The sequence below is a fragment of the Sceloporus occidentalis genome, unplaced genomic scaffold, assembly GCF_023333645.1.
Source record: "Sceloporus occidentalis isolate IW3139 unplaced genomic scaffold, rSceOcc1.0.p SCAF_131, whole genome shotgun sequence".
Lineage (NCBI taxonomy): Eukaryota > Metazoa > Chordata > Lepidosauria > Squamata > Phrynosomatidae > Sceloporus > Sceloporus occidentalis.
Genome location: NW_028317111.1, coordinates 2725778 through 2736914, shown reverse-complemented (window position 1 = coordinate 2736914; position 11137 = coordinate 2725778). Strand labels below are relative to the sequence as shown.

Here is an 11137-nt window from a genome sequence, read left to right as displayed (position 1 = left end):
GGTAGGCCTCATCCAACCTCGGGCCTTGCACAGCTTTAGTACTGCAGCCCGGTCCTCCTTCCTCTCTCTCCAACGTGGAATCTCTCACATCCTACTCATGGAGTTAGGTCACCTGACCTCAGCTCAGGAGTTGCCTAGGCCACTGTCCACAGTCCTAGCGATGAAGCAAACAGTATCTGAGTGGCTGAGGGTGTTGTGTGTTAAGTGGAAAAATAAACCCATGCAATGCAATACACAGAATGATGCTTGTAACACAGGGGGTGCTACATAAATCAATAAATAATTATTTTTATTTCTATGCAATTCCTTTTATTATTTAGAACGTGGCCCCCGTGAAGACGATCGGCCTCCACTATATCATTTTTACAGTAATTCCGCACAGCCTGTGCTATTAACCCTCTGTATGCCATATAACTTTAATGGTAATGTCTCTCACACAACCCACGTGCTCTCTACGGTAAATACAGGACAGCACAGTGCCAGTTATGGAACACCTAGCCCCGCCCACACTGACAGCTTCACCCATTAATGGTTGGCAATATCTTTATTGGCTGCTTTCCGTCCAAAAACATGCGTCAGCCTACCAGGATGCTGGCAGCTCTGGGATTGGATGCTGCAGGGGGAGTGGGCGGTGCCGGTGGGGATGCTGTAGCAAGTGAAGCTGCTGGGATAAGGAGGAGTATCCTTCACACCTCAGCTGGGCAGACGGCGGGGAGACACCGGGCGGACATGGACTTGCTCAGGTCTCTCGGGCACCCAGAGGAGATTTATAACCTTCTCAGGTTTAAGATGGGCGGCTGCTGGGCAGTGATGTCCAAGCTGGACCGGGTGAGTCTGCCAGGAGGGATGCCGGCTTCCTGTCCTAGAGGTTGGCAGGTGGTTATAGGTATTCAGCGTCACTTTCCGGTTGGCTGTGCTGAGGGGGATCTTTAATAAATCTCACCTGTACCATGAAAGAGCCGCTTAGACCTTTACTGGATGACAAAGACCACTGGATACCTGTCCTAGATGTGCCGCAGTGAGGTGACAAAACTGCCTCATATACCTGTCCTACAGGTACTACAGTGGCAGCATGAGCTAATACACCTGTACACACTGAGGTGTCAGTAATATAGAATTTGATGGCAGATAAAGCCCATTCAGTCCATCTACCTCATTCTGCACCTATTTTCCTGCTCTAAAGACCCAAACCTTAATCAGTTCTTGTCCTCGTCTCAGATTCAGGACCCGTATTCCCTACCACATCTGCTGGGAGGCTCTTCCATTTATCTTCCACACTCTTAGTAAAGTAACACTCCCTTGCATTACATCGAAGCCTCTGAAATAACATCTAACTTTGTTTCTTTTCTTGATCACTTGATTCCCCTCCAGCCGTGGAGAAAGTTCACTCCACATTTAGCTGATCTCTCTGTTCAAACTCACTGGTCAGCTGTCACCACTCACCGTTAGGCTCCAAGAAAGGGGGCTGAGGGAGTCCACAACATACACAAGGGCTTTCCCTCTCAGCACTTGGCAGCAGATTTCACCCTGTCCTCTACCCCACCAGGACTCCATGAGCGACAGCCTGCAGACCTGCTACAGATACCTGAACGAAACCAGTCGCAGCTTCGCGGCCGCCATCCAGGCTTTGGATGTAGAATTGAGGTGAGAAAAACGTAGCCAAATCAGGCATCATAAGTTGCCATGGAAATTACTTTCCTATTTGTATTCTATCAGTTGTCTGTAATATATATATATTATAGTTATTTGCTATGCTTATTAAATCATTAGCATCTCAAGGTCACAAGGAAAGCATCATGTATTTTCTTAGGCAGCGCGGAGGAATTATCAGTAATGGCCAGGTTTGGCGTTTACTAGTGAATGTGATCATTAACCCTTAAAGGCGCCGATTGCACAGATGGGTCGTTGCTGAATCCAAGGAACGCACGCCGAACCGTCAGGAAGCAGCTGCTGGAGGAGTAACTAACAGCGTAACTTCTCAATACACCGATCAGATTGCAGAACGACGGGGACGGCGAGAGGAAGGTTTTGTGTGCCCCTTTAAATCCCCAAATTTTAACTTCTCACCTAAAGGAGAAGTTTCATAAAATGTTGAGTGTTAAAACTGGCATTGCATACTGTAACACAGTGGAGGCAAGTGGGTTTTATTTACATAACATTTATTTATATAGCGTCAGCAGATTCTGTGAGTCAGTTACATTTAAAATCACGAACAATACCAAACTGGTACAACAGAAAAAAGAGGGCCCTGTTCTTGGGAGTTTACAATCTAGTCTGTTGAGGAGGAAGTGACACAGTCGGAGAGGAACGCTTGGGTGAGAATGAGTTGGTCGAATGAGGATGAGCTGTCAAGGTTCTTGGACAGGTTGCTGGCTGAGAGTGTTATGAGGAGAGGTCGTATATTATTAATTTGCATATGGGGTGGAAAATCTGACAGAACGGGGAAGCACGGGTAAAATCCTGAACACAGAAGTAAGAAGAGGTAATGATGGTGCAAGAGAGACGACAGTCATGAGAGGAATGAAGAGGGCAGTTAAGGGTTAATCTGAATAGGATTGTAGAGTTATAAGGGGGTGCAGAGTTGTTAAGGGCTCTGTAGGTCGGGGTCACGAGTTTGAATTTGACTCTGAAGGGTAGAATCAGTGGAGCGATTGGCAAAGAGGAGCAGCAGATGACGAACGGTGACAGAGAAAGATTAATCGAGCTGCAGTGTTGAGGACGGATTGGAGCGGTGAAAGGCGAAAGACTGGAAGACCGCAAGGGAGTGGATTAGTATTTTGGTTTGTATTGCATAGATCAAACCTACTGTATTGATAACACGCTGTTTGTCATCCAGTATATAGTGTTCTGTAATCTAGTTTTATTATTGACAAGCTTTATAATTAGCCAATCATTGTTTCCCTGTTGGCAGGCATGCAGTTTGTATATTTTACTTGGTTCTGCGTGCTCTGGACACCGTGGAAGACGATATGACCATTAGCCTTGAGAGAAAGGTTCCAATGCTACGTAACTTCCATACCTACCTGTATGACCCAGAGTGGAAATTCACTGAGAGCAAAGAGAAGGACAGGCAGGTTCTTGAAGACTTCCCAACGGTACTTACCAATTGATAGATAGACAGACAGACAATTTAATCTGGTGTAAATCGAGCAGTTTCTTCAATCCTAGAAAATGGCAAAAAAAAATCGGACTCTGTTCAAGTATGTGTATCGTCAACAAGTAGTAATAGATTTCAATTCTTTTTTTCTTATCAGATATCCCTAGAGTTCAAAAATCTAGCTGTTGTTTACCAAGAGGTTATTGTGGACATATGCGCCAAGATGGGAAAGGGAATGGCAGAATTCCAGGAGAACAAGAACAAGGTGGACTCTTTGATGGAGTTGGACAAAGTAGGAGATTTCAGATTATCTTCTAAAATGTTTTAGTGATTTGTTTTGGAGAAGCATCCTCATCTGTTCAGGCAACCATTTCTACTTGTTGTGGTTGGATAAATATTACTGTATTTGCTCGATTATAAGACTAGGTCTTATAATCAAGGTTGTCTTCTAATCACACCTCAAATAGAGTTCTGACTATGAGACTAAGATCCAGATCCCCCGCAGCACTGGAGGGGTCCTCCTGTCTGGTAACCTCCGCTGCTGCTGGCACTTCCACCGGGGCTTCTATCACCAAGCGCCGGTGAAAGCACGGGCAGCAGTGGAGGTTGTCTATGCGCATTTCGCAGACCTTCCCCAGCTGCCAGAGAGGAGAATTCCTTTCTCTGGCAGCCGGCGAACGTCCGCTCAATGGACGCAGACAACCCCCGCTACCGCTGGCACTTCCGCCGGGGCTTCTATGACTGAGCACCGGCGTCACATGACCTTCCGGTGCTCAGTCATAGAAGCCCCGATGGAACTAACGCCGGCCTCCACCCGCTGCCCCCGCCAGACACCAGGGAGTCAGAAGCACTGGTAAGTCGGGGGGTAGAGTGTTATATGGGGCATACGGCTTTTCTGGAGGCACTCTGCCCCATGATATGCCTTTTAACCCCCTTTATGCCACTCTGCCTCCAGAAATGCCTTATACCCCCCTATATGCCTCTCTGTCCCATTATATGCCTTTTAACCCTCTATATGCCAGAGTAGCATATAGGGGTATAAGGCATTTCTGGACGCAGAGTGGCATATAGAGGGTTAAAAGACATATCATGGGGTCAAATATATGCCTCTCTGTCCCATTATATGCCTTTTAACCCTCTATATGCCAGAGTAGCATATAGGAGGGTATAAGGCATTTCTGGGGGCAGAGTGGCAAGCCTGGGGGCAGATGTGCATAACTGGGGGGGGCAGGTTGGTAAATAAAAGGAAATAAAAACAAAAAAAAAAATTTCTCAATCATAGCCTTTATTAAATATAAAAAAATAGTTTACATGAATCAATATTTACTAGTAAAACTTTTTTCCTATAGGGCAGTTTTATATTCAGGCTTTTTTGTTCTTTTCCTAAATTAATATTCAGATTTTTGGGGGTCGTCTTATGATCGAGCAAATACGGTATCTTATTGTACATTTTTCTTGTTATATTTTCAGTACTGCCATCATGTTGCTGGCCTTTCGGCAATTGGCTTGTCCCGTCTGTTTTCAGCATCAGAGTTGGAAGATGCAGACATTGGCCAGGACATACACTTTTCAAACAGCTTTGGACAATTTTTGCAAAAAATCAACATCATCCGTGACTACCTGGAAGATCAATTGGCGGGTCGAGAATTCTGGCCAAAAGAGGTCTGCACAGACCCCAAGTTAACTGTTCAGTTCTAGAGTTGTTATGTACAGGAAATTTTAACTTTTCTAGTTGTAATCATTTTATGGTGGTTCTGCACAGTGAAATTGAAGTGTTAAATGGAAGTGTTTAGCGGTGCTTACAGTGACATCCCCAATCCTCCAATCAGGGGAGAGGACATCACAGATTTTGACTGAAGTTAACCTTAGGGAAAAATAGCGGTGCTTCCAGTGACGTTATCCCCCTCTATCCTTCAATCAAGGGAGAGGACGTCACCAAAAGTACCACGATTTTGTCCTAAGGTGAACTTCCTCCAAAATGGCGGCACTTCCAATGAGGTCCGCACCAGGTTATATCCGCGAAGATGTTGACGAAGAAAAGAGAGCAGTGTCTTTTACCTTTGTCAGAGTGTGAGAGAATGAACCAGAATAGGCGTGAGAGTGTGAGTGAAAGGGCCCATGGATTTTGAACGAAAATTCTGAGCTTTTTGCTTAGTTTTGGTCAGCATCATGTGGGGTCTACAAGACACTACATTAGAAGACATTACTCTTACTATTCTGTAAGATAGTGGTGCACAACTCGATGTCTTGAGCGCTGCAAACAGACCGCAATTTTTAGATGTCCCATCTTGGGCTGAGGCATCTTATTTCTTTTTCCTATTAAATCATTTGTTTCCAGGCAAGGATACACACAATTCCTGGCCAATTTGTGGCCATCAAGGACTGGAGTTGTACACTCCTACTGCAAGCATCCATCTGAATATTCTCATGGACTTTCTTTCAGCTTTGGGTGAGCTGGGCACGATGAGCCAAGCCTGTGGTCAGGTATGGCTTGTGCTGTACATAGGTCAGTTAAACTGCCTATAATTGGTGGTGCAGCTGAGAACTGTCTAGTACCATCTGTTTGGTAAAAACCTTCTTTAATTGTGTTCTCTTGTCAACCTTTTGATTAATCTTTTTGGGTTAATATTTGCCTTTGTGTATGATTTTACTCTCAATAATATGTGCAACAATCTAACCTTCCCTTTGTTTGCGCACCAGGTGTGGAGTAAGTATGCAAAGAAGCTCTCAGATTTGGCAAAGCCGGAGAACATCGTCCCGGCTGTGCAGTGTATGAACGAGTTAATTACCAACGCCTTGAACCATGTGCCAGATGTCCTAATTTACCTGTCACGGCTTAAAAACAAACGCATCTTCAACTTCTTTGCTATTATCCAGGTGGGTACCTAGCTGTATGTCTGATGTTTAACCATCAAAGGCTATAATTTATTTTTTATTACTGTTATATTTAAGGTAATGACTATAGCCACTTTGGCTGCCTGTTACAACAACCAGCAAGTGTTCAAAGGCGTTGTGAAAATCCGCAAGGGACAGGCTGTCACTCTAATGATGGACGCCACCAACATGGAAGCTGTGAAGGCCATCACGCTCCAGTATATTGAAGAGGTAAGACAGATTTCTCAGACAGAAATGTATCGGTCTCCTTTCTTTCCTTGATATAAACTTGTACTTGTATTAACAGAGAGCATAATAGGATGAGCGCCCAGACTTCAATATACGATGGCTGACCAATTCGGGTTGTTATTGTAAGGAAAATGCAATAATTAGCTTTACGAAAAAATGAGAAGGATTGCAGAAAATCATAGATAAAAAATGAACTGAATGTGGTTTAATGCATTTCATCGGTACAGATTGCGTTTGAATTCTACAGCCCACACAGGGAGCAGTAATCCTCTTCCCATTCCCTCCCTGCATTGTTTCGGCAAATTGGGAATGAGCCTTTATGCTTGGATATTATTTAAACTTTAAAGTTACTTTGTAAAGCTGTTATTGCAAATATCTTAAGACAAAAGTGCAGTTCAAAATGTGATGTGCATGTAAGTATAAGAAATCTTCACTAAGCTGAAACTTAAAGATACTGTTTTTAATTTCCTGACATACTAAAATACCGTATTTACTCAATTATAATGTTTTTTCAGAGAAAATGCTTTGAAAAATGTCCCTCGTCTTATATTCAAGGTCGTCTTCTAATCAGACCTCAAATAGAGGTCTGACTACAAGACTAAGATCCAGATCCCCCGCAGTGCTGCAGGGGACCCGGATCCTCCTCTCCAGCAGCCGGTGGGTGTCTGCAACCTCCACTTCTGCCAGGCTTCTATGACAGAGCACCGGCATCACATAACCTTCCGGTGCTCATTCCTAGAAGCCCCAGCAGCAGCAGCTCAGGTTGTCTGAGCACGAGGAGAAGCCTAAAGAAGCACTGGTAAGTGGGGGAGGGTAAGAGTGGCATATGGGGGGGGGCTTTAAAGGGCTTTCTGGAGGCAGAGTAGCATATAGGGGTTAAACAGAATATCAGGGGTTAAACAGAATATTCAAAATGAAAAAAATAGTTTACACGTGAGTTAATATTTACTAGTAAAACTTTTTTCTTATAGGGTAGTCTTATATTCAGGCTTTTTCTTTTTTTTCTAAATTAATATTCAAATTTTGGGGGGGTTGTCTTATAATTGAGCAAATACGGTATATGTATATGTTCTTTCATTTACAGATCTATCAGAAAATCCCTGTGACAGACCCCTCGTCAAGCAAGACACAGCACATCATTTCCTCCATACGCAACCTGTGCTTACCCAACAGTTCAGTTGTATCACGTAATCAGTTGTCCCCTATTTACCTGTTCTGTGCTTTTCTACTGGCTGCCGTTGGTTATCTGTACCTGAACGCCGTGTCCCAGCTGTTTAAAGAAGCGCATACTAGCCAGTGATGGGCCACTAGAGGAAAACTGATTTTACATTTCACATACTTCTCATCCCCTGTTTATTCTCTGATTTTCTGTATGTACCTTGCAAGTGCCATTTGCTTTATCTTCCCAACACTCTGAAACCCCAGAGATTCCATCACTTTTACACACCTTAGGACGTACCTACACATCCTAAAAACGTGTCGCTAGAAGCCCATTAGGACATACAGCTAAGTCCTGCCGCTACACGGGAGATCAGTCTATCTCCCGTATATTGACAGCCTGGATCAGTCTATCGATAGCCTGAACTCCTCCTGACTGATCTTGCATAATGGCACTCGCAGCAAGCACTGGAACACTAGTAAGTTTGTTTGAGTAGGGCCCTCCTCACCTGTCTTAGTCAAATTGTTATTTTTATACTACTTGTTATGTCCTGTCTACCCATTGATGCAGCACTTTAGAATATGATGGCGATGTATAAATCAATAAATAATAATTCAAGGAATAACCGATGACTCTTCACCCCTTAAGTCAGTGATGGCGAACCTATGACACGCGTGTCAGTGCTGACACGCGTAGCCATTTGGGGTGACACGCGCAGGATTTCATGCGATTCATCCTCGGCTCCTGCACGGCCGCCGAGGATGAAAGAATCTGTGCACCCAGCAGCCGTGTGCGATGGCCGTCTAGTGATGGGAGCAGTGTGAGGGGTGAAAGCTCCGCCCCCTCACACTAACCTTTCACCCCTCACGCTGCTCCCATCACTATGCGGCCATCAGATTGCTGGGAATGTAATCTGAACGGCCGATGCGTGCTGATGCCGCCGGCCGCCTCTGCTTTAATACTTTTTTTTACTTTATATGGCAAGCCGATCCAGCTTACCATATAAATAAAAAAAAAAGTGTTAAAGTAGCTCCGGCCGGCGGCATCAGCACGCACCGGCCGTTTAGATTACATTCCCAGCAGTCTGATGGCTGCATAGTGTGGGAGCAGCGTGAGGTGGAAGCTCCGCCCCCTCGCACTCAGACTGCTGCAGCACCGGATGTCAGGTCAGTGACTTCCTGTCAGCATAGAGGAGAACAGTGTGCAGCTACCAGGAAGTCAAGAGAAGTAGAAGGTGAGTAAAATAATGTATTTTTTGTACTGTATAATGTTTTTTGTATTTGTTAAAAACAAAAAAAATCGGCATGTGTGTGTATGTAAGTGTGTCCCCCTATATGCCACTCTGCCTCCAGAAATGCCTTATACCCCCCTATATGCCACTCTGTCCCATGATATGCCTTTTAACCCCCTATATGGCAGAGTGGCATATAGGGGGTTAGAAGGCATATCAGGGGGGCAGAGTGGCAAGCCTGGGGGCAGAGGTGCATGGTTTTTTGTCGAAGTGACACACCACGCGAGTTATGCTCGATTTTTTGCCGATTTTTGACACACCACGCCAAAAAGGTTGCCCATCACTGCCTTAAGTGAATAGTTTATTTCTGAAGTCTGAATGAAAGAAGGCCCGCTAGGTTGTTTTTTCAGGTGATTTTTTTTTTCTGAAAAGCCAATTGCACTGAAAGCTCTGGGTGTTTTCTTTTTATGACATCTTGGCAACTGTACAAAAATGCCAGTTAATGCACGCTTCATTCTGTTCTTGGAACTGTGACAGTATCGTGCATTCTAACACTTAATAAAGAAATACTATGCCTAAGTATTAATAATGTTTTCACGCAACCATATAAAAGCATTAATAATAATATAAATGTGTGACGCATGGGAGGTTGTTTGATTTCGGTCTTTATTATGCAATCCTGTAAACAGCTGGGGTATTTTTTGAAGGGGTAGGTCCAACATTGTGTCATTGTTAATTTATGACTTGTATATCCTGGGGTGATACTTGTTCCTTCATTAAAGGTAAATAGGTCATGATTTTGTTGAATAACGCTTGCTTTGCAGTATCTGCCTTCTGGTACAAGGGTTCAGGTGTAGCTTCCCAATGAACTGAATTATCAACTGACAACAACTGAGTTTAGTTTCTGACGGTATGCTCTTTCGAAATGTCTCCCAGTTACCAGGATTCCATGAACGATTTGGAAAGCCTCATGATATCTTACCTCCCATGCAATAACAATTTTGGGAGCAGAACAGCAAGTGAGGTCACGTATGATCAGAGTATGTACAATATGCCTTCGCTTGTGTCTTAACAGCCTGCCTGTTTCATGTCTGCCCCTAAACACTCACTCATGCATTCATTCATTCACCCATTCAGTCTCCTGCACTTGCAGATTTCACAGGTCCGGGGGCCAGATGAGCATCACATCTATGCGGCTCGATGGGCGTCTCCCATGGGCCCCCAGCTTAAAAAAAAATATATAAGAAGATAATAATAAAAAAAGAAAAAAGCCCTTACATCCCATCTAAGAAGTATAACCCTCCTGTCCCCGTTCACAACCCCCAAACCCATTAAGCCATAAGCATTAAAATTCTATGAATAATGTACAACTTATAGTACTTATAGAACGTATGGAAAATCTATATAAATTTGGTATTTCTGAAATCAGGACACCTGAATTGATAAATTTGGAGGGGATTTTACCTAATTTTGTAATGATTCAGAGGGAAAATATATTAAAAAAAAAGTTTTTTTTTTATTTTTGCTTGTTTTTACTTAATTCCTCATCCTAAATCGTCAGCTCATCATCTAACTATGGTATCAAAAGAAAGCTCTATCTCTCCTTGGAAAAAAAACAATATATAGTTGACATGGGTACATTATTCACAGGAAAAGAGAATAATCGCTGAACCGACAGCCAGTGGCGTCGGCAGGGGGGGCCAGAGGGGGCCATGGCCCCCCCTAAATCATGCTGTGCCCCCCGGTGTGCCCCCCCAATTGAAACGCCGTCTTTTTTTTTTTTTTTTTAATAGATCCGGAGGAGAGAGAGAGAGGCGCCGAGCGGTCGCTGAGGAATAAGTTCTCAGCGACCGTTCGGCGCCTCTCACTCTTTTCCGCGACCGCGAGGCCTCTGCCTTGGTCGCAGTGCCGGCATTTCAAGCCGAGCGCCGGTATATGATGTCATATCCGGCGCTCAGCAATGAAGCCGCGCACACTGCGGCAGAACCAGGAAGACAGAGACCTCGCGATCCCGCCGCTGGACTTCTACAAGCCCAAGGTAAGTGAACTTCAAAGGGGGGGGGGGGAGGGTAGAAAGTTAGGAGGGGGTTAGAGAGTGAAAAGAGGTAGATAGGAAGTGAGAAGCGGTAGATAGGGATACATTGGGAGGGAGAGAGGGGGTAGATAGGATAGATTGGGAGGGAGAGGGGGTAGTTAGGATAGATTGGGAGGGAGAGGGGGTAGTTAGGATAGATTGGGAGGGAGAGGGGGTAGTTAGGATAGATTGGGAGGGAGAGGGGGTAGTTAGGATAGTTTGGGAGGGAGAGGGAGATATTAACATATATTGGCAGCAGGGGCTAATATTAACGTTAATTGGCAGCAGGGTCTAGTATTTATATTCATATTGGCAGCAGGGTCTAGTATTTATATATATATCGGCAGCAGGGGCTAATATTAATATATATTGGCTGCAGGGGCTAAGTTTATATATATATTGGCTGCAGGGACTAATAATATATATTGGCAGTAGGGGCTAATATTAATATAT

The 11137-nt window shown here is 44.3% G+C and overlaps 1 protein-coding gene across 1 annotated transcript; it reads left to right on the top strand.

Moving 5' to 3' along the window:
- The first annotated feature begins 729 nt into the window (after nucleotides 1-729).
- Nucleotides 730-7520, top strand: LOC149281534 (squalene synthase-like). The gene is made up of 8 exons (XM_089499187.1): nucleotides 730-828; nucleotides 1547-1644; nucleotides 2912-3095; nucleotides 3255-3389; nucleotides 4568-4759; nucleotides 5798-5974; nucleotides 6050-6202; nucleotides 7305-7520. The coding sequence occupies exons 1-8, from the start codon at nucleotides 730-732 to the stop codon at nucleotides 7518-7520; spliced, it is 1254 nt and encodes a 417-aa protein (XP_089355313.1).
- Nucleotides 7521-11137: the final 3617 nt, after the last annotated feature.

Coding starts and splice junctions, on each gene's coding strand:
- LOC149281534 (XM_089499187.1), top strand. CDS start 730: ATGGACTTGCTCAGGTCTCTCGGGCACCCAGAGGAGATTTATAACCTT. Junction 829..1,546: donor TGATGTCCAAGCTGGACCGG/GTGAGTCTGCCA, acceptor CTACCCCACCAG/GACTCCATGAGCGACAGCCT. Junction 3,096..3,254: donor TTCTTGAAGACTTCCCAACG/GTACTTACCAAT, acceptor TTTTCTTATCAG/ATATCCCTAGAGTTCAAAAA.